Source organism: Idiotropiscis lumnitzeri, chromosome 8, assembly GCF_059441095.1.
Source record: "Idiotropiscis lumnitzeri isolate Australia: NSW breed Sydney's pygmy pipehorse chromosome 8, RoL_Ilum_1.0, whole genome shotgun sequence".
Lineage (NCBI taxonomy): Eukaryota > Metazoa > Chordata > Actinopteri > Syngnathiformes > Syngnathidae > Idiotropiscis > Idiotropiscis lumnitzeri.
Genome location: NC_142398.1, coordinates 15,597,270 through 15,625,268, shown reverse-complemented (window position 1 = coordinate 15,625,268; position 27,999 = coordinate 15,597,270). Strand labels below are relative to the sequence as shown.

General features: G+C 40.9%; 1 protein-coding gene across 16 annotated transcripts; it reads right to left on the bottom strand.

Annotated features, from left to right (window-relative positions):
• rbm47 (RNA binding motif protein 47) lies at window positions 1–27,059 on the bottom strand. 16 transcript variants are annotated; one of them, XM_088301892.1, is made up of 8 exons: window positions 25,226–25,402; window positions 24,488–24,721; window positions 8,211–9,078; window positions 7,790–8,117; window positions 7,449–7,472; window positions 6,855–7,064; window positions 4,182–4,372; window positions 1–3,097 (listed from the first exon to the last, which is right to left on the bottom strand). In XM_088301892.1, the coding sequence occupies exons 3-8, from the start codon at window positions 9,045–9,047 to the stop codon at window positions 2,849–2,851; spliced, it is 1,839 nt and encodes a 612-aa protein (XP_088158018.1). In that variant the 5' UTR covers window positions 9,048–9,078; window positions 24,488–24,721; window positions 25,226–25,402; the 3' UTR covers window positions 1–2,848. The 16 variants fall into 16 exon arrangements, with proteins under 16 accessions (XP_088158018.1, XP_088158015.1, XP_088158026.1 ...); XM_088301889.1 differs by having other exon boundaries at window positions 24,488–24,664; XM_088301900.1 differs by having other exon boundaries at window positions 6,948–7,064; window positions 24,488–24,664.
• Between the last annotated feature and the right edge of the window lie 940 nt (window positions 27,060–27,999).

Below are 27,999 nucleotides of genomic sequence, written 5' to 3'. Positions count from 1 at the left end.
TTGTTTTTGAAAATGCTTTTATTAATCTATCTCTTACTATAAATATAACAAGGCAGAAAAAAAATGTATTTTCAATACAACCCCTCAGATAGAAGTCAGTCTTCATAGGTCTACAAAGATAAAGCACTTGTTGGCAATAAGGCACATTGTAAGAGTTTGTATGGTGACACCTATGGTTAAACTCGGCTTCTGTGTATTGTCGCTCCGCACCAATGAGCAGTGTTGTCGTGAGGGTGAAATGCAAGCAAATGAAAGAAACGTAGCAGATTGGAGTGAGGCAGAACCAGGAAGTGACTTTTGTCAAACATACAAACATAGTTTTAATGGCTGTCGGACCATTTTTGTTTTTATAGCTTGGTCGAGACCGAACTCCAGTTTAAAACAGCACTGCAAAGTTGCCGTCTTGGCTTATGATAATATTTAGCTCAAACACTCACTCAAAACACCTAATCCAGTTCAAAATAGTAAAAAAAAAAAAAGAAGGAAAAAAAAAAGTCAGCATCACACAATACAAGAATAACTTGAATGCTTTTAACTACAGGACACTTTGGCAAAACAAATCTACTTTTGTTACTCAGACTTTTAAAAAAATCTAAACAATGTTAATAAAGAAAAGTTATCAAATATATTAGACCTTTTCTTCTCACTGCATACACAAGATATGTAATGCATATATATTAATTAAATATATCCCGATGTTTTGTACATACAAGAAAAATAATAAAAGCAGTCGAGTCGTCACCAGTTGTGAACATTTAAAATGGTTAGTTGGACCAAATTAATTTTCCCCCAATTTCTTTCTTTCGGTCTAGTGTTTTTTAATGCATTTATGTCGATTTAAATTTTTGCCGATATGGGTTATCGTTTGGTAAGCTTGGATCCTGAGTTGGAGCTAAATTTATAACTTGGGTCGTGAGCTGAAAAAGTGTGAGCAAACTCTGACTTAAATTGATAGGCTGTCGTTCTTCATAATAATAATAGTAATAGTAAGAAACTGTTGCGATGATGTACTCCCAAATAAACAGCTATTTTGTCCTGCGGTTATTGACCACAGTGATCTAGCGTGACTGACAACTCATATTTTAGATCAGCACCAGGTCAGGTATTACTCCAGTTCTTTCCAGTTTGAGATCACACATGCAGAGTTTCATTTTGAAAGTGCCCATTATAACATTCATAAATGTAACCACTGATTCTGCACTCTTGAAACTGCTAGGTCAAAAATAACCAAAAGTGGATGACCTTGCTAAAACAGCGCTGGGTCCAAAAGGGACAGAGCCAATGCTGGGTTATTTATCACCAGCGTATTGGGTTGGCGATTTGAGCCAGCATGTTGGGTCAAGGTTTAGATCCAACAAGGAGTAACTATCCATGCTAATGAGTTCAATCTACCAAGAAGTCAAAATAGTGAACCCCCCAAAAAAGTTAAAGTCACCCAATCTGCTGGAAATCCAAGTGGGTTAGGAAAACAACCCAGCATTTTTTTTAGTGTGTGACTGAAAACTGTCAATGGAACAGTCGAGTAGCCCGAGTGCATCTCATCATCTTGTTGCCATAGTTTGAAGGAGTTGTATGGAGGAGGTAGCCTTGTCACGTTACCCCAATACTGCAACATCACAAATTCATCGGACTTGTTCGTCAAGTCCAGAACCATTCAAGAATATTTTCAGACTTTATTATGGAAGGCATCGTGGAAGATTAAAAAAGAAAAACAAAAACAGACCAGAGTGGCATAAAAATATGTGTAAGGCACTGTGGTGAGGCCTCTTTCTAATATCCTCAGACTGCAGTGTGTATGTAAGCTTTGTTAGCATGTATCCACTAATGTCCAGATAGAAAAGGCCTCTAATTTATCTGAATATTTGTTCACCTTTCACGAGTCAAACATGAATTCTAAAAAGACGATATAAATGAGAAACATTCAGTCCTAGTCCCCAGTGAGAAAAAAAAACATCCGATGTCACCATTTTTATATATTAAAATGCTATGTTTGCTTTCTTTCTGTCCAATAAAAAAAAAAAAAACGCTTTCAACTGAGGAGATTTCTTCAAATAACCAAGAAGTGTGTTCAAATAGTTCAAGCAGCGACACTAAAAACGAGCAATCTAGAAATAAGCCATTGAACACACCACTCGAAAACCTTCACTTGAAAGAACCACAACAAAAATACAGCTAAATGAGCCAAAAAAGTACCAAGCAGGCATGTATGTTTGAAGCATAAACAATCGGCATGGACGGACAGCATCACCTACAGAACTCGACAAGAAAAGAATACTAAATTATACTAGTGGGAAAAAAAATACTAAAACTTTCATTAATATATGCAAAACAGTTGGCTTCAGTGGTATCCTCTCGCGTCAGTAGTTGTGAACTTTTCTTCCCCCACTTTTGGTTAAAAAGGTTATCTTTACCCCCTAAAATACAAAGCTAAACCTACACTAATAGAACCTTAAATATGTCTTCTCTTCATAAATACTTGAATGTACCTTCAGGGTTTTGTTGCTATAGCAACCTGATGATGAGGCCGTGGGTCAATAACAAGGTGGCGTTGTTTTGTTAGTTTTGCTCACAGTCGAGGTAAACCTCCTCCATCAGCAGATCGCCTCATCTAATTTGCATCGAGAAGTGTGCCATGAAGTTGCCTTTGTTTAAGGTTGGGGCACACATTTCCACCATGTGTGCTCATAGTACATTCTTCAAGCGTCACTTGCACTTTGGGTGTCCTCAGAGGTTCCCCGAGTCCACAAGTATTTACTTTTAATGTAAGCTGTAAAGACGTTACAGCGGCGGATCAGTCACAGGCAGAATAACGCTCGTGTTTACTTGACGCGGGCCGAGCCGCCACACATCAATACTGGTAGACGTCGTGGATGGGCAGCTGGAAGGCTGTCGCCGGGAAGGCCTGTGGCACGGCATAGCCGGCGTAGCCTCCGTACGCCGCGGCCGCAACTGCTGCGTTCTTCTGCAGGGCGGCCAGGGCGGCTGTGTTGGCCGCATAGTTTGTGATGGGGACATATCCAGCGCTGTAAAGGCCGCCGGCTGCTTGGATGCGCGGGACATTGTGGGCCATGGCATAGATGGGAGTGATTGGACGACCCTGGGGAATGAAGGGGAAAGGAGATGAATGGAAGCACATGGAAGCTGGAGACCACTGGTGTCAAACTCACAGTCCGGGGGCAAGATCTGGCCTGCCGTATAATTTTTAGGTTTCCAACTAAAGCAAATAAGAGTTAGTTTACTAAATGTTATGTTTCAAATTGGGTGAATACTGAACTGTGGTGAAAAAAAAAAAATCAATGACGTTGTTGATTGACTGCAACTTGACTTTCATCACATAGCCAACTACCAAAAAAATCTTTAGCCGTTCAACCCTTAGTTATGAGGTCAAAGGTATATATGGACCGATGGTTTTCAGTCACAACCGCACTCTGAGGGAGATACCATAACTGCAATGTCGCCCGTGGCGAAAACGAGAAGACATGGCTTCCCGACATTTTACAACAAGGAAATAAGAGTTTCCAGAACGCTAGTCCTTTTTATTGAACGCCACCTTTCTTTTTTTTTTTTTTTTTTACAGTGCATGGATTCATTTTCTTCACTCGCTTAACCTTTTCATTGCCAACGGTTGCTGGATCCTAACCGTGCTGAATTTGTGCACCTCGGGTCGATTGGCTGGTTGCCTATCAATCACAGGGCGCATATGGAGAAAGACGACCATCCACACTTGACAAAGTGAAAACTATGCTCCAATGTTTCTCATAAGAAACAACTCAAATTGAATTTAACCACCCCGGTTATCAAGTGTCCAAGCAATATTTTAAATAACATGTTAACATCAGTAAATGTCATACAAGTGTAAAAATAAGTTAACTACTATAATATTAATGCAATAAAACACTAACTCTCTCCTAAGAGCAAAGTAAACTAACAAAGTCAGGAGTCAATGCTTAGAAGATTCTAGCTAAACAAATCTCCAATAAGCAATACCAAAGTCTTAAATGCTCTGTTCAACCCGAACATGAACATGCTCAACAACACTAACAAACTACAACTACAACTACTAAATGTTGATTTCCATACTTTTGACAACTCCCTCCAATAGAACAAAGTTGAATAATAAACTACCAAGGAATGAAGGCTGCACATTCTTCATCCATATTTTTTGAGACAAGAGCGCATACCTGAAAAGGTGGAGGAGTGGAGACCGGCAGAACTGTGGCGGCGGCAGCAGGAGCCGAGGTGTGTTCAGGGTGTTGCATGGCCAGAGGGTTAATAAGGTGCTCCACTGCATGCACCTTGCCCTCCTCCATCAGCTTGGCCGCGGGGGCCGCACTGAACACTGGGTACTGCCCGGCCAGAGTCGGCAACGCCACTGCAGACGGACAGAGATGTGTGACGTTTGGATCGCAGAACTATAGAAGAATGCGACGTAGCATCCGTCTACCAGCAGAAGACCAGCACATTCAGTACATCCACCCATGCTCAAAAAGACACACTGATTAAAACGCAAAATGCTACAGAAATTAGATCAAAGCGATGAAGCTAAAGGAGAGAATCGGGAAGAATAAGATAAGCAAGGTGTGTTCAAATGCGATTTAGAATAGAATGGCGCTCTGTGGATTTAATCCCATTGCTCCGACACACAAACGCTAACCTCCATAATGAGCACAACGCCGTCATTGTTTCAGATGGACAAAAGTCTTTTCAATCCAGGGGCTAATCCTGTGATTCTGCACCAACTAAACTACAGATATTTAACTTCAATGTTTCGGTCACTTAAAAAAAAAAGCTTCCAATTCATGAAAAAAGGCAAATCTGGCAATATCAATAAAAAGACAAGATGTGAACAGCTATTATTGTGCCTTGCTTCATTATAATTACATTGTGGTGGTGTAGATGGCGTCACTTTACAGAAGATGGGCAATGTGTAATTTTACGAATGACAGGAATTTTACAAGTGACAGGAAAATAAATGCAATACAGCGCTGTGATATTATTTGTAAGCAACAAAAAAATGTTCTCGACGCCACAGCATTTGCGTAAGAGTGATTGTCCTCCAATTCTATCTGAACCAAAAGTGCTCACATGTATAAATGTCATTATTATTGATTTCCTTTCATCTATAAATCAAGTCTGAGTTGAAATGAAAGAGAAAAACCTAATCCATAAAACACAGGGCAAACAAAATACACATCAGCATGGCTTTGTGTCAACTCAAATGCGTCTACTCCATGGAGACACTTAACATTGTTCCACCTCCAACTGCAGTGCATTATTGAAAGAAGCCAAGAATAAAAGCAACGCTTGGCAGTTACACATTCCATTACTGTTGTAAAACCAACACCACTACGTACACGCACTCTACAGTTGGCTAAAGTCCCGCCCTTGGCCACTGTTCGAAGAAACTCGACACACCAAAGAATTTTTTGTTTCATGTTCACATTAGGTTCGGAATGTTAACACTTTCGTTTTCATCAGTTAATGGTAACTGCTTCATAAGTCATTCATTTCAATCTGCAGGAAGTCCCGCACACAATAATTGAACACATTTATGTTAGGATTTTGTGTTACTGTTACTGTTTTCGATAAGAAATCACAAGAGTGGACACGCAGTAATGAATGAAGTGAAAGACATTTCTTTAGCCTGTGAGACAGATTTGAATTTTGATTCCAGTCTTGACTGAAACTGCTGTGAAGTGATTGTCATTGAGAACAATTTTCACAGTTTTTTTTTTTTTTTTTTAATAAAATAAATAAATAAATAAACAAATAATAGTCCAATTTGTAAAGTCTGATTTGATATGAAACTACAATTCAGTCAAAAGCTGGAGTTGCAAGCATACAAAGAACAGGTTATGGAAGATCAAGTATTAATGCACATTATTTACAATTCAATGTTCAGACGGACAACATCATTGACTGATTGTTCATTTAAGTATTGTTTATTTTGCATTGCGACAAAATGTTCCTATTCACCTTGATGATTTATTATACAGCAAATAGTTAGGACTGTACTTGCACGGTCCTATTTTATCATGTTAGCACGCAATGTTGGTTACATTGCAACCGCCCTGTTACCCAGCGACGAGTTTAGTTTCACAAATTCAAATGGCAACGAACCAATTGAGACTGGTTGAAAAATGACAAGTACTTCTTTCATGATTACATTATGCTGCAATTATATTAAAGGGTAAAAAAAAAAAAAAAAAGCTGGATTGACAGGTAGGCACAGTGAAAGCATAATTTCCTTTAGTGGAGAAATATCTTTTACGATCAGACACTATCTAACTTGCCTAACCAGTTCTGATTAAATTGCGGCGATGACAACGTCAGTGCTAATCTTTTTGATTTATTGTTCTTTTCAGTACATTGAAACTGAAAAGAAACCCATTGCCTCGTACTTGATTGGTGATTTGATTAGATTTGCTGTGATACATTTCAAACCCCTTTTTCTTGAACGTGCAGACAACTAGCAAGGTTAATAATTAGCACAATGTTGTTCTCAGTCTGAGCATTATGTAGGACAATTTCCTTTTTGCGTTAACAGCAAATAGCAGTCGCCATCTGATCACGCAAGAAAGGACATATTTGTTCTTTGAATCATTCGATAATAGCAGTCCTTTAGCATGTTCATCCAGCAACAACTATTATTTTGATTTTGGAAAAAGTGTTATTTAAAGCACACAGGGAAGAGACAGAAAGAATGAGTTTTCACAGAAATACACGAAATGACCATCCAAGTCATTGCCTGTATTCTATACAAGAACAGCGCAGCAAGAAGAAATAGGAGGAAGGGTTTTTGAAAGGCTTTTGAGATGGGTGAGGGTAGGGATGGCTATGTCTATCTCACTGACTTGTGCCTGGTTTGATGGCAACTTGGTTGACGGAGGCAGCAAGCTCCAGACCGGTCATCAGTTCATAGGACTTTTCGGGCAGCTTGGTCTTACCCTCATGGTAGCGGCTGTAGATGCCACGACCGGCAGAGTAACCCCCCAGGTATGATCCCCGAGGACCAGGGGTACGGTTACCTGTGGCGGCGCGACCACGACCTCGCACAGTACCTGCTTGAATACAACAGGTAATCGGATTACTAGGGTAACGGTTTGGGGACTTTCTGTTGAAATGTTTGCGATAGACAACATGCTAATGGGCAAGGATAAGATGTCAGTGCAGTGTGGATGCAAATTGAATAATAGAAGCAATGTTGGTTTGAGTTCAGTTGCTAGCGAACTAAGGGGCCACGTTATTTGTCTTTCAGGCGCAATGTTCTGATTCCTAAATTGCATCTGGGCTCTGTGATGTTCTCTGCCATGTTGTGGATATACATCCATGAGATGGCGGAAGGAGACAGTGTAGCAGGAAAGGGATGGTGTTAGAAAATGTATAGTTTTTCACATAGCAAGAAGGCTAATTGTTCATTGAGAGAATGAGTAGAAATGAGCGATTACCATTGTTCTGTATCAATGAGGTTCCTTTGGAGAGAAAACCAAAACACAATGATTGTTGATAGTCAGATCGATTTTCCTGCTTCCACCATATTCAATCAATCATCCAAGATAACGGGATTACAATTCATGACGTCATCACCCCGTTGTTGTCTTTCATGATTTGAAGGACAGACCTTCGTCAGTTCAAGTTTATCTTGATCAAGATTGAGTTTCCCTTCAATTTAAAGTGTTCATTGCGTTATCGGCAACTTAACGTAATTACGACATTCCCCAAAACCTGTAACTATCAATAGTTACAAAAAACATTAAGGAAGTGATATCTGACAAGAAAGTGTTCTCACCTTTTACAAAGTAGTCCCTGTTGGGTCCGATGAGTGTGTTGTAGGGGTAACCGTAGTAGGCCAATGTGTAAGGGTCACACTGGTAGACGCAGTTTTGCTGGGGAGCTTCTAGAGCAGCAGAAACCCCCTTTGAGGCCTTCTGGCGAGAGTACTGCTCTTTGTCAACTGGCTTGGCAAGTGTGACCTCAATGCAGGAGCCCTCCACCTCCGTCCCATTGAGGTGGTCCATGGCCAGCACGGCATCATCACGGGATGTGAAGTGAACAAAGGCATAGTCACGGATTTTCTTCACTCGCTCTACACAACCTGGGTTCCACTGACTAAACACCTGGTTGATAAAGAAAAGACCATTTTTGTTTTCTTTCAACAAAGTCCACGTGGTTAGCGAAAATGTTCCATGACTTTCGTCAAGGAAACCTACCTGTTTAATTGTTTCCTCGCTGGTCTCCATCATAAGATTCCTGACGTAGAGTATTTTCACAGTCTCCATGACATCTTCATCCACATCAATTTCTGGCTCTGCCCAGTCCACCGCAATCTGGTGACCCCACAGCTGAATGCGTCCAGGCATCAGTTTCCTGCGGGCCATGGCGGCCGCACGGTGCGACTCGTATTCTACAAAGGCAAAGCCACGGTTCTTCATCTTGTCTGCAGCGCTGGCGTAAACAATCACATCGAGCACGCCCTCTGTCACCTTGGAGACCTCCTCCAGAATCTCCTCACGCTTTTTGGTCTTGGGAATACCGCCAATGAAAAGACGGCAGTTATCTACGGAGGAGCAGACCCCGAGGAGCCGTCCGGGCCGCACCTCGTAGTTGTTGAGCTCCCGGACGGCCCGTTTGGCCTCGTGTTTCTCAGTGTACATCACAAACGCATAGCCCCGATTCTTCCCATCAAAGTCCATCATCAGGCGCATCTCATAGATGCGTCCCACAGACTCGAACACGGGAACAAGCTCATCCTCATACACATCTCTTGGGATCTTGCCTACAAAGATCTCACATCCCCTCGGTGGAGATGGGGCGTTCCAACCGGGAGGGGGCCCGTATTTACGTTGGCCGTTTTCCTGGACCATCCCGTAGCCAGTGCGCTCCATCAAGGCCACCAGTGTGGCCTCATTGGGAGTCCCTGCAACACCCTCCGGAATGTTGATCTGTCCAAGGAGAGCGTGGTGGGAGGCACCAGTGGATTTGCCAAGCTTGGAGGGGGCAGTATTGTTGCTCATGGTTGAAGAGGAAGCAGGATCTTCGGCTGTCATTCTGACAAAAACATCCAATTAGATCTGTGGCCTAAGGAAGGCAAAAAGAATGGGAGAAATTATTCTTTGGTTATTGTAAAATACTAGAACTATATTTGAGCATTTTTTTGTTCGTAATTCCTGAATGAACCTTAATATGACCAAGATAAGAAACTTAGACAAAGATTGCGTTTGGTCGGCTTAACATGACAATCATCTCTAAATGCAAAAGCTCCCTCACACTATCAGGAGTTTTACAACCCTGTTTTGTTCGCTTCCTAAGACTCTTTTCTGATCTTTGACCCTCATAAGAGAGATTGGCAAGTCATAAACCCTTAAACTTTCGTTCAAGGTTCACTGAGGTCTGCTCGGTCACATGTTCACTATGACTGAGGGGTGGAGGCACGACTGGTCTTACATACACTGTACCTCCATGCACATTTAACTGTTTAGCACACTGTAGATGCAAGAGGGTGTTGGATATTCAACCCCCTGCTCAATATGAACGTAATACTCTACACTGGCTGTTTGTGTGTGCACGTGCATGTGCATTCTCTTTATTAAAACTGTACCTCCATAAAAAGAACAGAGAACAATCAGCCTCCTAAGCATAAACCTCTTATTTCTCAACACTGGCTGCATTCAGAAAGCAAAAATCCACAGCATTCAATCCCTAATCACCACAATGTGAGGCAACCGATCATCTCGGTCTAGGCGTGCGTGGGTGTTTTGCTTCTTTCGATTGTTTGGACATTTGATGGAGAGCGCGAGGTAGTCAACAAAGGTAAAAAAAAAGAAAAAAAAAACTCGACAAAGCCAAGCAACCATGGTAACGCAAGCATTCATTTGACCTGAACCAATATCCCATCACCCCCACCCAACTCACACACACACACCTGCTCGCTGCTACCTTACAGGCCATTACAAACACCCGAGATTGCAAATGATGAACATATCAAAGCATGAATTGAGATTCTTTAGTGAATGCAAAAGTGCAGGAGCCAAGAGTGATGAAACCGGATGTTCTTCAGTCATTAGCCGAGCGTGACGAGGTCAGGATGACATATTCGACCATTTTATGGACCTGTTCCTGTTGCTTTTCTTGTTGATTAAGTTAAGTGAGCTTCATAAGCCTAAGACCAACAATAGTGAAAAGGATTATTAAAACGCAAGGAAGGACCACAGCCTGGGCTGTGGTCCGTTGACATTAGTCTTATCCAATCACGACTCACGATGTGGGTGTGTGTGTGTGTGTGGGTGTTGGGCAAGAGCAGCAACAGGTAGATGATTAACGTACGACCACAAATTGTAGCTTTTACTCAAAAGTGAGCTTTACTCTCAGCAGCAAAATATCATTTCCAGAGCGAAACAACAACAAAGTAAAGAAGACACACTAGCTCCTATCTCACTTGTCCTGAATTCGCAACAACAGTATCAAATCAAACCTTCAAAACAAACTCAAAAGTCATTCAGCGGCTTCCCTGGTTAAAGGTTGTGAATGAACTAGAGGAGAAGTTAAAGGGCAAAGGCTTGATTGGCTAATCTGTCAGGTTAACAGTCACTGTAATGCCTTCGCGAGATCAACTACGTGTTTATAATTGATAGAAGCACCTGATTCCTTGTGTATTAACAATGTGTGATAGAGGGCCACATTTTTTATGAGTGCAGAAAAGGCTTTTACAAGCATCCTCTGGACTAAGCCATAAAGTTGGATTCATCTTACACACTGTAAATAGGGCTTGGCGTTGACACAGTAGGAAGAAAAAGAATATACTGTAGGCTGTATTACAGTCAAATAGCTATATCAGTAATTCTACGTATACAGGTGTTGCCAAGATAGCCATTGAACGAAGCAATATTTTTTTCTGTGTGTTTTTTTACAAGTACATGAGTTGCAATGCATCATATTGAGCTGTTTTTAATTTTCAGTTACTCTATTTAGCTCCATTTGACGGGCAACGTATATTAATAATTACAAAAATAAAAATAAAAAATAGGCAGGATGAACATTGTGTATCGGATCCCTATATTTTGTGCAGGTAAATCTTCAGCTGATGTGTATACTGCAAAATGTGCGGAAGTCAAACTGAAGACACAAAAGTGCATAAGAGAACTGCCATCAATCCAAAATTGACACTGCAAACAAAGGAACCACAAAAACAACATTGCACTACTTTAACACACATTGCTGTATTTTCACACAGCCTCAGGTCAAAAGAGTTCAAATTCCCACCTCCCTGGGTTGAGCAAATGTCATTTTGACTGAAGAAAGAGAGAAGCAAGGTGAAGTCCGAACAAAGACGGAGATGGATGCAAAAAGAGAAGAGGAAAGAGAAGCGGATAATGCTGTGAAGTGAGGATAGCTACCAAAGTTGCTTGACAGCACTCCACCGCTGGGCCGTCTGCTCTCAGGAGTGCTGGTCCACCTCCATGAGAGACAGGTTCAGCGGGGCACTGAACACACACCTCCTCTACACAAATACTGCAAGCATGAGCGCTGATCAGGGTGGAGCTTGAACAGGTACAAATCTGTGTAAGATGTGTGTGTGTGGGTGTGTGTATGTGTGTGAGAGAGAGAGAGAGAGAGAGAGAGAGAGATGGCTGATGGGAAATGCAGTTGTCTTTTCTGCTTAGAGATGCAGAAAAAGAAAGGTGGAAAATAACAGGAAACTTTTAGAAACATCCTCTGGTTTTTCAGGGAGTTTTGCCAGATGATTTATGTCCTGTCTGCACAAGATGTGAGCGTCTTTGGGCATGTAGTTTTTCTTTTTATTTTTTTTTCCTGTCAGTGGCTTAACTTGAGCAAACAACCCACACCTTTTCGGGCAGCTAAGAGAGCAGAGGGAGAGAGAAAGAAGGGCGCTAAGTTCCAAATGAGAGGGCTTGACTGGCTCTTGTAGTTTCTGTCTAAAAAAAAAAGTGCCCTCAAGAGCAGGAAAAGAGGGAGTGAAGGACAAACTAGAGCAGATGGGGTGAAATCAAGTGGGTGAGATTAAAGTCTCAGTGTGTGGTCAACAGTTTGCTTGAGTATCAACTGCTATTGAAACTGGCTCCACTCCTTAACGACCGGGAAAACAACTGATAAGGAAGTCTAAACAGCACCAGGAACAAGAACAAAGAGAAAAGACGAAAAAATTATTTAGCATGACTTTAAATCTAAAAAATAATTTTTTAAAAATCACCTCCTTGTTGTGCCCACATTTTACTTTGTGTGCACATGCGTGTGTGTGTGTGTGTGTATTTGTGTTGGAGGGCTTAAAGATGAATCGACATGAAAAAAAAAATCAGTCTTACATTAGCATAAAGCCAGTTAGAGTCAAGACATGCATCAGGTGTTCTAAGGGGGAGGGGAAGGCTGAATTTCAGAGTAATCAATTCTTAACTGTGTAGCCCCCACAGGAAGACCTGACCTGAAAAATATTTAAGAGTCACTCACTAAATTGTGGCTAGTTATTGCCTTGAATAATAAAATGACGAGAGGTGAAATGCCAAGTTAGGTTTTGTAGAGCTCGGATAATTTGATGATCAATCAATTGATCAAATATAATATCGCCAGATCAGCACAATATATCTGAGTTGTTTCCTTTTTTATTAATATTATGTTACCAATAGTCGAAAAGGCAGCGCATTAAAACAGCAAATTTGTGCAGCTGTGATGTTACACAACTTTACCCGAGATTGTGCAAATGAGGTTTAAAAACGTTTTCAAGGATGTTCAGCGAAATTTAACATGAGACTCTTATAGAAGTTCAACGACTGTTATGTCTGGCTTGTAAATCTGGCAGATTAATTTTTTTAGCCGAGTCTACACTGAAAAAAGTTGATTTCATTTTGTGCAACCACAAAATAAAATTGAGTAAAAACAGCAAATCAGTGTAGTTGAAACCCAAAGATCTGGTTCAAGCTTGAGCAGATATTGCAAAATTGATAATGATTTATTTTCAGAATGTCTCTTTATAAGGATGACACCTAAAAACTCGAATGGAACAACAGGTTAAACTGAGTTAAAGTTGTCACTGTATGACTTTCTTCTCTGTTGAGGCCAGGACCACACACACACACGCACACACGCACACACACTCAGGAATCTGCCAAGCAGACAAAACGGCAGGAATAAAGTCAGCAATAAAAGAGTGCTGGTAATCAGTATCTTGGCCTGTGAGCAAGTTTGGTTCTGCAAGTCATCCATGAAAGTAAATAAGTAGCATGTCACATGTGCAAAGGGTCGCAGAGAGCAACGTGACCTGCAGGAGTGCTGCGTTTAGGCTCACACTGGACTATCCAGGAAGCGCTTCCTCCCAGTCTGCGCAGAAAGCGAGAAACAGCTTTAACTCATTCAAAGAAAGACAATTTCCTGTTGTGATTTGATTTCTAACATATCTCCTTTGGAACACAGAGACCGGAATTTTCAAGTAAGAAATGATGATGAGGTCCACAAAACACCAAAAGAGATTAGATATTCTGTGTCTCTTGTGCATTATCCAAATGAATGAGTGTGCAAGTGAAACAATGATCTTGATGGAGGAGAAGTGAGAACTGCGGCTAAGCCTTCAGGACACATGATGTCCTCACAACGGAGGTTCACACAGTACGTCTGTCAACACGGTGACGGCTTGCCGGGAGGACTGCAGCGCTGGCTACAGTCACACTGATAATTTAGTCATGTGACAATTTGACAAGCTTTTCATATGCTTACGTTGCTGTATGTACGTTTTGCTCAAAGACAAGTATGCATCTTGGACATGTCATTTTACCAAGATTTATGACCAAGTAAAACATAGCATACTTTTCACTTGGTTTCCGTGCAAAGCTATACATGTATATTATGGATTTTTTTTATGGACATCAACATCAAACAGCTTGACAAAAATGTCATCGTATTTAAAATCGTATTGTCAAGCGATTACATATTTTAACAAATTAATCACAAAAAAATTCCAAATTAATTGCAATTAATCAAATTTTTCCACTACTAGTTTTTGTGAATCTTGTAATAGGCATTTGCTTGAACAATATCTTGTAATTAATGTAAAATCACCAACTATTGAGGGTATTCTAAATCAAAGACTGTTTCAATAGTTTTCTTTGATCCTTGATTATGATCTAAACGGTGTCATCTTTACAGGCATTTTCCTTAGAAACAATTCTCAAATCTTATCCATTTAGTTCAGCCCACAAGCATTTCATTTAAGCAGTGTTGGTTTGCAAAGCTCAGTTGTAATTTGACCAGGGTGTTTTGTTCTGAGATGATAGGCTAAAGATGTACAGCTAATATGGTACGGTAATTGAATTTGGCTTTTCAAGATAAGCAAATTATTTTTGAAGCAAATTAAACTGAGTTAAAATATTTCACTACATTAATCTTTTTTTTAATTAAACTTGAGTTAACGCTTTAAATTTGACAGCCCTAAAAAAAAAATAACGTGGGAATCATTTTCACTCTATTTTCAACAGGAGCATTCCAATTCTCAAAATTCTTCCCAACCCCAAATGTATTTTTTCTGTTTCTAATCATTTTGTGGGCTCGAATTTTACCCCCTAGCGGACGGGTTTTGGCCCGTGGGCCATATACTTAACACCACTGTTCTATTGTGTCCATTGATGTAACTATGAAGTTGAATGGTCGCAGATACCCCATTCAAGGTGTACCACATGCGTTGGCCCAAAGTCAGCTGGGTTCGGCTCTCGCTCACACCCATGAGCCAAACCAATAAGCACTAGAGAAAATAAACGGATGACTAAATTACAGCTGATTAGTAATACTAACACCATTATTAGATTCAATTCAAAACTTAATGTTTACACATGACGTTCGTGCTCAACATTTAAAATTGAGTAGTTAATCAACAATCAGACTGAGATTCTCAGATTCTTAAGATTTATACCGGCTAGAAATTATACCTCTACAAGAGGGGTCAAATTATGATAATAAATAAAAGAATGGTTGATTTTGATGTTGATTCTGATTGTGGTTGTCATTTGCAAAAGTTGAGGTAACACACAGAACTGTGACGAGGTGTGACCATCAGTTGCGGAGTGTGATGCATGCAGGAAGACTAACGAACAGAGCAAAGAGGGGACTAACTGTTCCGTCCTCACCCAATGACCTCATCAGGCCTCCCTCGAAGCTTGAGAGCCCTTCAAACGTGAAGGTGGGCTGAAGAATTTCAGGTCAGACGGAGTGTGTGTGCGACTGCCCGCAGCCCGTTCCCACTTCACCACGGAAGGATGCTTCCAGCTCATTTACCCTAAGAGCCCCCCTGCCGTTACGAGCCACTCAAAAACACTGCAATCAAACGGTACACTTTAAACTCAAAACAGAGGATATGGATTGTCTGATTGAGCTATCACTTGAACCCTGATTCAAACCTTCATAAAAGATTACAGAATGAAGTTATGAACTCTGCTATTTGTGTACGCTACAAACACACATCACCAATAACCAAAGCTGATTTTGCTTCGGCTCTAGCCAAAAGGAGCTTTGCCTTCTTGGCTAAACACATTCCTCCAGTTAATCAGCCGGCCTGACCAAGGGCAGGACAACAACTTTAAGACAATTATTACAACTGGGAAGACACACGTGAATTTAACACTTTGTGACTTTGTTCCATGACTTAGACAAGAAAATATCTTCAATAAATAACTTGATTTTTGCATTTTCCTTCAACATTACTCCTCGCCCTTCAGCATCAAATATCGACCCTCCCTTTCAACAAACTCTTGAAATGTGTGCGTCAATTCCAGTCAATACAATGTTTATGGCCTAAGTAACATGAAACGTGTTTTTGTGGCATGTCTGGTTGTGCTTCAGATGTAGATCACACTGTTTCACAACACACACACACGCGCTTATGGACTCAACAAACAGCTCTTTAGTGGGGTAAAAGTCCAAAGATTATAAATGATATACCCTGAACACACACACATACACAGTCTACTCATGCCACTCCACTGGTTCCACTGGTTTCGTTGTAAAGGACATAATGAGCTCTAGTCCAATTCATTATTGTTTTCAGGTGCTCCGCTCCACATTGACAATCATTTTTCACAGACTGACTGGCAAAATGAGGAAGCCCAACAAGCAACACTGCTATTAATACAGCAAAACGTTTGACTTGCAATATACGAAATACATGTCCAAATTATAAAGTACTCACTAAAAAGATGTCTTTAAAACATTCATGGTGGGTAGAAATAATACTTTTGTTACTATGTTTCAGATAGTTGCAAAAAGTTAGTCCTGCTCAGAGACACTAAGAAAGACAGAAGATTTGAAGGTGAACGTCACCACTGTACCTGTGGGCCACACCGAGTCAAGGCACAATCAACCAAGAGGTGGTCGAAGATGCAACTTCTCGATTGGAGTTTTTCTTCTTGATTTTGGCGACGATAGAAAGAAAGATGCAACGAAGCAGAGCGGCTCCCTGCCTGCTTGCTTGCTTCTGGCACTGCAAGTGTGGAGGTAAGTAAAGGTGCTTTTGTGTTTACTCATTCTCAATGGACAGAAAAGAGAGGTGGGGCCGTTCAGTGCAGGTAACCCCCCCCCCCCCCCCCAGTCACACACACACAAACACACACTCACATGCACACCAGCACCGCCTATTTATCCTCTTTAACCTCTCTCAGCTGATAAGAAATAAGACAAAGGGGAGGGCAAGGCAGAAAAGTGCAGAGGGTGTGACAAGTCATGATGAGTGGAAGCAATCAGGGTAAAGCTTGTCAGACAGTGTGTAGATATGTTTACAGCGCTATCTCGCACACGTGACCTCTTGAGGAAAGCTTTCATGAAAATGATCAAGTAAAAAAAAAAAGATAAAGTTGCTTTCCTTGTGCTTTGGAAAGATTTCAAGGACAATCTAGGGTTTTCACAACTATTTTTTTTCTCACATGGACAAAAACAAACGCGACCGAACGTGCATGCTAAGGCCAGTAGGTGACAATGTCATTTTGTCAAGAGATGTCAGATACATGCCCACCCCAGGGATATGCTGTCAGGGCAGGCTGGGGAGGTAAAGCCTCCCTCCACTCTCCCCTACATGTGAAGAAAAAAAAATCAATAATGATTACATTGAATTAAATTATTTAGCATTTTAGTCAGCTTTACAATGACTTTCTCTTTGAATCCAATAATGTCAATGAAAAAAAAAACCCTGAATTTTTATATTTCCTGTTCAAATACATGGCCGCAAAGGAAAGTGCCTCCACAGTATGCTCATATTGATTGGTGACACAGGCAGTTGTCGCACGCCCTCACACCGGAGACATGGCTATTTGTCTTAATATCGCCAATAAACGAGATTCATCATAAAAATATTGCACATGTTGACATTTAACCGTCTGTCTAATATATGTATTGAATACATATTTAGTCTTTCAAGCTTCAAGTTAAAATATGTCAATGCACCACCAGGCGTGACCTTAAGTCTACTTTTAAGATGCGAATCATTGATTGACCACAATGACCACCCATAAGCACGTTTGATATCCAAAGTGATTTTGACAATTCATTTTCAGCGCACTCTCGACTTTTACCACACTTATACACACAATGAAACGAAACAGTCTGCAATATAGACTAAACACAGGGCATTCCAGACACACAAGGGATGTGTGTGGAAGTTTAAACGCAACCTTAGACAATCTTTAGTGCACAAGCACAACACTGTTATCACATGCGGTTCAATTGCCATTGTACAAGTGACACATTAACCAATGGCTCTGTTAATGAAGGACAAGTCATCACTGATTCTCCATTTTTGGTACACACGCACAGGCGCACGCACACGCACGCACACACACACACACATACACAAACTGATAGACAGAGCAAAGTTTTTAAACGGAGAAAATCTGTTGTCCCGTCAAGATGGTAAACTCAGGAGCGAAGGCCAAGCAAAGCCATAAAGCTATTTAAGAGGTGGAGGAGAGCCCAATTCAAACATGCTAAATAGCGGAAATAAACATCCAGTCAAGAAGACAAGCTCATGTGTAGAGTAACACTACATACTTTTTTTTAGGAAGTGGCAAATTCCTCCCTTTGAGCAGCAAATGAAAGAAGTTCAACATGCAAACAGGTGGATGAGACACAGGAATGGAGGTGATAGTTATCAAACATGGGGGAACTGGCCATAGAGGTCTGCTATGAACCTACACAAGAGGTGGCACACAAATAACAACAACTAGTGTGTGAAAAGACAAACTCCAAATACCGTAGTCTGCTCATCTTTATTTGATGTGTATTGGCATTTTGAGTTGGAGTGTTTTGTTGCCAATGTAATTTTGCAAGAAACTCATTTTGTTCAAATAGCTCCCTATAGATACACGTTTACACAGAGCGAGATAAAGAAAAAAAAAATCTGCTGATGCCAAAAAGCCTTTGTCAGTAAAACAACACTTCCCAAAAGGGAAACGTGTGTTCAGTTGTAACACTTCCTCATTCAAAGGTTTCACCTCACATCCTGGAACAACAGTCAGCCAATAGCAATGTGCCTCTCTCTCACTCTGTCTCTCACTCTCTCTCACTCTCTCTCTTTCAACCCCCCAACACACACAGGATAGGATCTACCTTTTTTTACCCATCCTTATGTGTCAAGTCCTCCTTTGCCTACTCTTTTGTCAGCTGACACGCCAGTCATGTGGCTTGTAGCAAACCAATAGCAGATGACGCACAATCAATGCAAGGTCAAGGACTAGGAAGGAGAGAAAAAAAAATAACACGTTGGGGGAGCGAAATGACTAAGACAAAACAAAGTCAGATAAATGCATATGACTCGTCTGACCACTGACCAGTTAACCGCTGAGGCGTCAATACGGAGGACAGTCATGTGAGCGTCTGCAAGCTATGAGACAATGGAAGCTGAGCTGACACGACATGGCGGTTATACCACATATTCTTACAACTTAAACGTGAAACAGTGGCGTCAATATTTGCGCAACAGCCTCGAGCATACGCTGGAGAAAAAAATTGTGTAACCCTGAAACATTCATTCAAACAAGCATGCGAGCAGCGCTTGTGTAGAAATTTCAACAACATTCACAGCTAAGATGAATGTCTTTTCGTAAACCCTCCATGGTAAGATGTCAAGTCTTTTTTTTATCATGAGGCACATTATGATTTCCTTCAGAGCACCATTTTAACGTTGAAAATCACAAAAAATGTATAATCACCTCATTATATTACGTATACGGAGATCACGATACATATTTGCCCCTGCATTTCCAAAAATCATTTGAAGTCAGAAGTCATGGACAATAGTTGCAACCAAATATTTAATTGTTCTGACAAAAGGACAAGAACAAATCCATTTAGCAAAAATTTTCTTCGATGGTCCACCACAATAATTTTGTGGAAAATGGACACCTGTGTTCTATGGCGTACTTGAGGTATTATGAAATTAATAATTAACCCTACTTATGTATATTGTACATGTGCTTCAAGTACCGTGAATACACATTTTATTTTAATGGTATGTTTTTATAATTCAATTTAAAATTTAACTTATGACCTTGCTTTTTTCTTAATCTAATTCAGTAAATTGGCATTTAGTCCATAAAATATTCCAGGTTAAGATCATTAAGTGTTCCCTGTGAGTAGAATGCCACTTTTCTTAATCCCCTGAGAAAGTAAGATATTTGATGTGATGCAAGGTGACTACCAATCTTCAACTTTTAATATTGTATTTATTTGAGAGACAATTTGTTCTTTTCACACACAATCGCGCCCACAAACGCACATTCTGGCAAAACGAGAAGGATAAGATATAAGCCGGTTGGATTTCAGTATTAACACCCTCCGAATACAGATTCCTAAACACACAATGGCTAAGCTGTTGAGCAGTGTCACGAAACAGGGATTTTATGACAAGAAACAAAAAAAGTTGAAAAACAGTTCCACCAGTTCTCCATCTTGTGGAGGGTGGACTGAAACTGTTCAGGATGCATGAGTAAAAAAATGTGGGTGATTTTTTTTTTTTCAAAGTATCTCTATTTGATCCAGGGTTGTTGCAATGTCAGAGACAATATTCAATGACAAGCCACGACCAAAATGATTTTAATGCAAATTTTGAACTATTATCTATTGTTGCTTTAAAGGGTAAGACAATTGCTTTCAGCCATAAAATAACTTGAGTTTTCACAAACCCAACTGAGCTGTTAAACAAGACGATCCAGTCGACAGACAACTGCTTCCAGCGACTCTTTCCAGCACCAACCTTTGCGTCACAAAGCACACGTCTGTCGCCTAGCAGCCTAAATGGCTGAGGATAACAATCATGAACGGTAACATAACGTAGCGGAGTCTTTAGTGAAGCCCAATACGGAAAAGCGCACTGCACTGTTTCCCTTTTGGTCTTAGTAGTAGTAGTCTATAAATGTTCTTGGGAAAACAAATCATTAAAAATAGATTGATATCATAGTCAGGATTTCGGCGTTCAGCGGGTTTAATAAATAGGTTGTCTGATATGTGTTCCTAGTGTTGCATCGGGAAACATTTGCTCAGAAGTTACACTGCTGAATAATATAAACTTAGCAGCCTATTAGATTTGGAGAGCTTTTAATAAAGTCAGCACACGTTTGTAGCAATGTGAAGGTACCACTATGTATGGGTAATATCTTGACAATCACACATTCCCACACCTGCGATTTCAGACAACTACCTCATTGTGTGTTGTAACAGGTATGCAGCGAAGATATCGTGCAATCAGGTGCATCAAGCATGTGTGTGTGTGTGTGTGTGTGCACGAACGAGCAAGCTAATGTCTTCTCTTGATCGAAAACTATTTAAAAAAGAAAAACACACACACACACATCCAAAGGAGACAAAAAGAGGAGAAAGAAACACATGATGAAATGAAGTATGATTACAGAGGTAGCGTTCGGAGCGGAGAGGAAAAGAAGGTTCAGCTGTATCACCACACAGTAGGTGGCCCGGGTTGCACAGGGGTCAAAGGTGGGACGAGGCAAGACGGGGGCACGCGGAGACAAGGACTGTTGATGCAGCCTTCGCAATGGGTGGATGTCACCTGTTTACACACGCAAAACTGCAACACTGAGGCTGGAGCTTGTGCAATAACACGCGAAGCACAAATTAATAGGAAAGCTTACGAAAGCATGTTATACTCATTATGACCCGGATGAAGGAGGATATTGACATACATGATGTTATGTTCGGAAATAGCCTATAGTAATGCAATGTATGTGACAAATACATAAACTTGACTATCGACACAATGGTATTTGCCATTTGAAAATGGTTAGGGTTACAGAATTTGGCTTAAGTATCGCATGATAAATATAAGGGTGTGGTATTTCCATAACATTAAGTAATAAATAGTAATCAATTTCAAGTAAACCCCTAAATATCTGTTTCATACTAACTACCGTGCTAATTAATTTTCCCAATATAGCTCAACTCGACAAATATGTGTTGAAGGCAGCTAATGGTTAGAATGTCTGGGGTACAGTCGAGAGGTTCGGCGTTCAAATCTTGGCTCCGACCTTCCGATTTAGACTTTTAATGCTCTCCCTGTGATTCCGTGTTATTTTTTCCATTCATTTCAGCTCATCTTCTACATTCCCAAAACATGCATGTCAGATTAATTTAATTGAAGATTAAATTGTCTATTGGTGTGCATATGAGTTTAAAGAGGAGATTATGTTCCATGTCTCATGCTAGATGATACTTTGTAATTTGTGAAACAGTTTTTTTTTCTGTTTTGTGATGATGCTAACATACGTGAGCCATATGGACAAACATGATGACCAGTGTGGAGCCTAAAATTGAATGAAGTGAAAAAGAGGCAGCTCCAGTATGCCTAAGTTGACAATAAACACTTAGTCGTTCTTAACTTTTTTTTTTTTTTTTTTTACACTTGTATGGCCATTAAGAACGTCAAAGCAAAAATCCCAATTCACTTTGCATCTTGCTTACAGTAATGCCCCCGCTCCACTGTGCTATACACTACATGACGACATCAATGCATTCATTGTTTTGAGTCAAATTCGGATATGAGCAATCAGCGAATCATAATTTGGAAAAAAACTGGAGAAGAATGCATTTTATAACATTGTTGTGTGTCTTGTCAGACTTAAATGTGATGGGTGAGCTCAATATTTGTGATGTAGGTATGTAATGTGCATGTGTGAAGGCGGCCGAAAATAGTTAGCCAGCTAATGAGTATTAAATCAAACTGTTCAGCAGTAGTATGGTCAATTAAGCCCATCTTGGCAGGGTGTCAAGACGTGTGTCGTTAGTTTGCTGCCGGTCTCTGACTCACTCTGTCACATACGGCAGCAAAAAAACGAGGTAACCAACTTCAGCCTCAGAGAGACGTTTCCCAGATGGCTAGCTAGCTAGCTAGCTAAAAACCTTGCTGCTGGTGCAAAGCAATGAGAATTTATTTACAGTACCAACAGGTGAAAAAACTAAACCTTCTACCTTAGGCCATTGTAAGACATCCTGGTGAAAGTCAATAATTTTAAATTAATAAAACAACTTTTCCTTTTTGTGGATGAATTGCGCTCCATTTTGATCAAATTTGGATTTTTGTCACCAAAAATTGTGAATCAATATTTAGTGTGCAAGCCCCAGCTCTAATTTATTGAGAGACTTTGTTGAAAATAATGAATGTTAAAATGTGACATGAAACATTTCCCATATAGTTAATTTATTTTGAATTTGGATCGACTTCATGGGGAAAATGATCTATCTAGTCGACATTATTTTTTTGGACCACATCACGCCGGCGTCTAATACTCGGTTGAACATTAGACGAGCTCCTGAGGGAGGCCAATAGAGCGGAAAGAATGGCGCCATTGTGCTTTTCAGGTATGTGTGTGTTTGTCACAAACAGAGAGAGTAGAGGTGAGCAGAGATCAGATCTTCTTACAGCTATTTCATAAACAACACAATAGTACCAACAGGTTCCTTCCTTCCAGTCACGCTCTTCTTTTACTGGGCAACTTCAGCAGCACTCTTAGCGGATTAGGTTTATGGCACACACACACACAAACACACGCACACACTAGACTTAGTGTTCCATTTCCCATCATGAACATGAGCTGGTCATGTGACAGTCATTTGACATATAGCTGCTATGCTCTTTCTCTGTGTTGAATGATAACAACTCTTCGAAATATATAGATATAACTCTTTCACACTCAAGTTTCTTTTAATACCAACTGCTCTTTTTTTCTCTCCCTGAAACTTGATAGGGCTAAAAGGCAATTGCAGATACCGCGCTGAAGAAAAAAAAACAAAAAACACGAGATGTGAATTCCTGTCTTGAATGACCGTGTCCCTTTTGCAATAGAGTCGTGATCCTGTGAGATGAGATATTAAGTCTTGTGTTTCCACGTGAAATAATCTGTCATCAGGTCCGACCCGTACTTTGACACAAGCGACACACCTCTCAGCTCAAACACGCACACACACACACACGCACTCCTATATACACTTTAAACTCTTGCAACTATTTATAGTATTTAAAAAGAAGCTGTCTGTGATGGAGGGTAACACGCTAATACACAAAGGGGAGTGTAGGCCACTTTTCATTCTAATCAAGTTGAAATAAAACAAGGATGTAGAGAAACTATAATACTTTGCCTTTAGAGAAATGAAAGAGAATTTCTTTCTTTTTTTGGGGGGGGGGGTTCCATGTCCAGGTACTGCTGTACTAACAAGTGCATCCTATGAAAGTCACTGAGAGCTGATTGTAGTTGTTTCCTCAAATTGTCTGATCAAATCAGGAGCAGGATTGATTTTGTAAAACATATCTGAAACTTTTTTTTTTTTATTCATAGCGCTTAACACAACTTTTTACAGTCTTCTGCCACTTACATTTCCTGCTTAACATATAATAAATAATCACGAACTGTCACGGCCAGGGTGATGAATAATTTGGGATTTAACAGTAGTGTACACTGTTATTGTAATAGAGTGACACCAGCAATCGGCTACAATTTCCTTCCGTCTAACCGACGTGGCGAAAAAACCTGTTATTAACATGATAGTAAGGAGCAACTGTATTTATCATACATGAACTTCTCAAAAATCTACACTCACTGCAACAAAGTGAATTTTCTGATTTTACCTTCCACATCCAATGTCCCTGTGACCCTCAAGTGAATGAGCCAATGTCGTTTGTGCATCAACAAGATGGCCAAGGCTAACGTGGCGCCCTGCTTAACCAGTTTGGGGAAAACACATACACAAGATGACTAGACAAGACAACATTGAATCACGCACGTACACACACACACACGCACACCTCTGCACAAATAAACATAGTCGTGTCCCATAACCTTGGAGTGAAGGTTAGAACCGTCAGCTGGGTCAGTGTGAACACTGGACCAGCTGAAGAAATGTCCTTCCAGATACCCACTGTGTGAATCTCTATCAACCCAGTGAGGAAACAGACGCGTCTCTAAATAAGCTCAACAGACCAACACGGCATGACACCAACCTGAAGGATGACGGAATGTGTCGTCTCGCGTACTTTGGCTCTTCTGCCAACGTTTTTTTTTTTTTTGGACCAACAGTCCAGGGTCACGTTCTCATCTTCACTTCCTCGTGGTTTTGACCTCGGTGTTGTCCGTCAAGTTCTGTGAGATCTCTCATTCGATGCAAAGGCTCCTCCTGTCTTGAATGAGAGGCCCCCCGCCACCACCAGGAGCAAAATCAGAAATGTCCTCTGACACTGTCAACATACAGAAGTATCAGATACATGTGCTCTGAAAAAGAGGACAAGCCAGAATTTCTGTTCCTCTTTTGGTGTTTTTGGATTCTGACTCAGATCCTTTGTTTGCCTCTGCTCCAGTCACGACAGCACTTCTTGTAGACGCAACAGCAGGAGACCAGAACAGAAGATTTCTTTTTTTTTCTTCTTTTTTTTTTTTTTAAGACAAGGGGGCATTAGCGTACACAAGGTCTTCAAACGGAGGAGAGAGGGAGTACAGAAGGTGAAGGTGGGAGGGATGGAGGGAGTAAGGGCAGCGCTAATTAGTGAGTCTGTACCTGACTCTCACTGACATAAGCCCCACATTCCTCAGAACCGAAGCGAGGAGGAGGGTGAGGAAAAAAGAGGGGAAAGTTCCAGCACACTTAATGAACCCCAGGAACCCATCAGAGGACCCTTCCACTCACACACAAGCACACCACCACCACCACCGACACTCGCTTGAGAGGAGAAAACCTTTCTTACAGCACACCATCGCCGACTTGTCACTCCAGCTTTCAGGTGGATGTCAGATAGACACACGTCCCCGCTGTCACTGCGCGCCGGCCATCGGTTTCCTGCTTCTGTTCTCGATCCTTCTTTCTCTTTGCACCTGTGTACGGTGTACACACTGGCTCCTTCACGAAACTCACCAAACCAGAATGGGACTGCCCAAACCCCCAACACTACTCCCTCCCTCCCTTCTCTGCTATCGCTCCGGATGGGAAATGCTATCCCTGTGTGCGTGTGCGTGTGTGTGTGTGTGTGTGTGGCTCCAGCCAATCTTTGTCCTAGTGTGCTTTTGTGTGTGCATGTGTGCATGCTTAACGGCAAAAACCTGAATCGTAGCCGCCAGAGCAACATTCCACCTAAGGGCAGCACACCTTAGTACAAACCTTCACTAAGTATCAGATCCACTGCAGTGCCCATAATGCTTTGGGCTACAGGTGAGTTTTACACACTCACTAATGTTTAACACCGCTGAGGTCACCACCACACGCTGCCTTCATGCTATAGGGTTCCCTCCCATGACGTCGATCCCGCCGAAATGACAACTTTCTGGAATAACAACTCACATACTCTCACATTTCTCTCTCCCCTGTTGTGATCTGAGGGTGAGGATGGCTGCCGACGACTATGGGGGGGCGGAATGGGAAAACTCTCACATGGGCAGTTTCTCTGTCCGCTTTGGAGTTTTTGCAGATTTGGAAGCAAGTAAGGGTAAAAGGGCCCCGAAAAGTCTTGAGCTGTTACTTAATATGATTATTATTATTTAATTAATTAATCAATGAATTAATTAATCTTGATTGACAGTTGGTGAAATTAATTTGTTGTTATATTGGAGTCTAAGATTGGGCAAAAGGAGCACTGTGCAAATGCAGAATAACCTTGATTGGTGAACATCGCTTCAGAATTTGACCTTCTCTAAAAAAAAGAGCTGAATATTCACAAGGTGTTTGATCAATAAAATGATCAATACATTTCCATGGATTTCCACAGCGATGCCTTTCTGTGACACTCTAAGCTCAGTGGCAGCTTGCCTCTGAGAACAACATCCATTTGAAGCCTCGTAATGACGTGGCACTGTTTGTCAATTACGTGTCAATTATGACATGGACAGCATGAAGCGGACTATGCGTCCAACATTCCTTTTCTGTCCACAACGCAAGGTGAAATTCAAATATTTTCAAACATGATTGCCCCAAAAAAAAGTTTAGGCTACATGATGGCTCCGGATTGATTAGCTTGACATGGTAGCGCATAGAGGCTGAAATCAGATTGAACAAAAATAATATAACATCCACGTGCACATACTGGATGGACTGTACTCAAAAGAAACGCTACTAAACAAAGCAAACAGACTTTGAAGTAAATGAATACAATTTCATGGAACACATTTTCTAATTTAGTTTGTAAAATTAGATAATTCCTTCTGATAGTTTTTAGGCAGCAGAGAAGGCTTTGCTTGCCCTGTGATGGTCAAACATTGCCCAAATTGGTGGCAGAAACCCTGACTATATGTATATTAAATAGTATCGGCTAAAGGGGTGAGTTTTCTTCATCACTTCCGCACCCACTATTTAATCTCGTCATAGCGCATGTTTGATCATGCAGAGTAGTTCCAACACACTGCGCAACAGCATTCCCCTTTCATTCAACTGTGTGTGTGCACGGGCTTACTTACCTGAAGATCTCGCAGGAATTAAAGTGGGGCGGGACCATGCACTTCCTTCTTCCTTCTCTCAAGCTCTTCGCAAACACCTTGTCGTCATGGAGACAAGGCCAGCCGGAGCCTCTCCGGGCACTCTGGCAACCGACAACGCTGAGGATAGAAGAGAGGAAGCTGGATTTTGATTTGGAAGAGCAACATACATACACACATGCGTTGCGCGCGCACGGTAGGGAACTTGTGTGAATAGGAAACTGAGATTGAGTCAGATGTGCTCACACAGAGAAGTAACATTTCAACAGAGTGGCTGAACTCTGTGCTGGGAGAAGGCTGAGGCCGTTGGATGTGTTGCTCAATGCCCAAATGCTTACTTAACACATTGAGTCAAAACATCTATTAAGACTTACAAAATATGTGCACAAGCAGATGAGTAAACACACTAAATTTAAACCGGGACCAGAAAACAACACAGTTCCTCCCAAGTTGTCATCAAAACAATGTAGTCATTTAACAAATAAAAGCATTGTGCATCATACATTCATACTTTCACAACATTTTGATCTTACTGTGCTTCACATCAGATCATATTCGGCCTTAATCACCATTTAAATGTCCACACATTGACTGCGTGAACGCAGGAATTCTGTTTTTTTTTTTTTTTTTACCAGGACTTTCTCTTTTTGCATTTCATGAATTTATTATTTAGGCAATGCACTGTATGGAGAGTTAATCGGTTTGGTAAAAGAACATGTCTAAAATAAATGCAGATTACTCACAACACACTCGGAACAGTAAAGGAGATAAAGCTAGTTTTACTTAATGGGAGTGGCAGGATTATTGTCAATCATGATAACTTTATTGGTTTTCTATTTGCACACCAGCTCGTAACAAAGGTGCCAAATGTCGAACTACAATTGGTGCAATTAACCTGAATACAGTGCTATTACAGTGCATCAGTACCTTGACACACACACACACACACACCAAGGCTAATTAGTAAGTACGTATAAAAAACTTGGCGTGAAGCACGTTGTGTTAGTCTGACTTAAATCTGACTTTCAAAAAATAGAGGTAAAGAAAAAACGTTTTT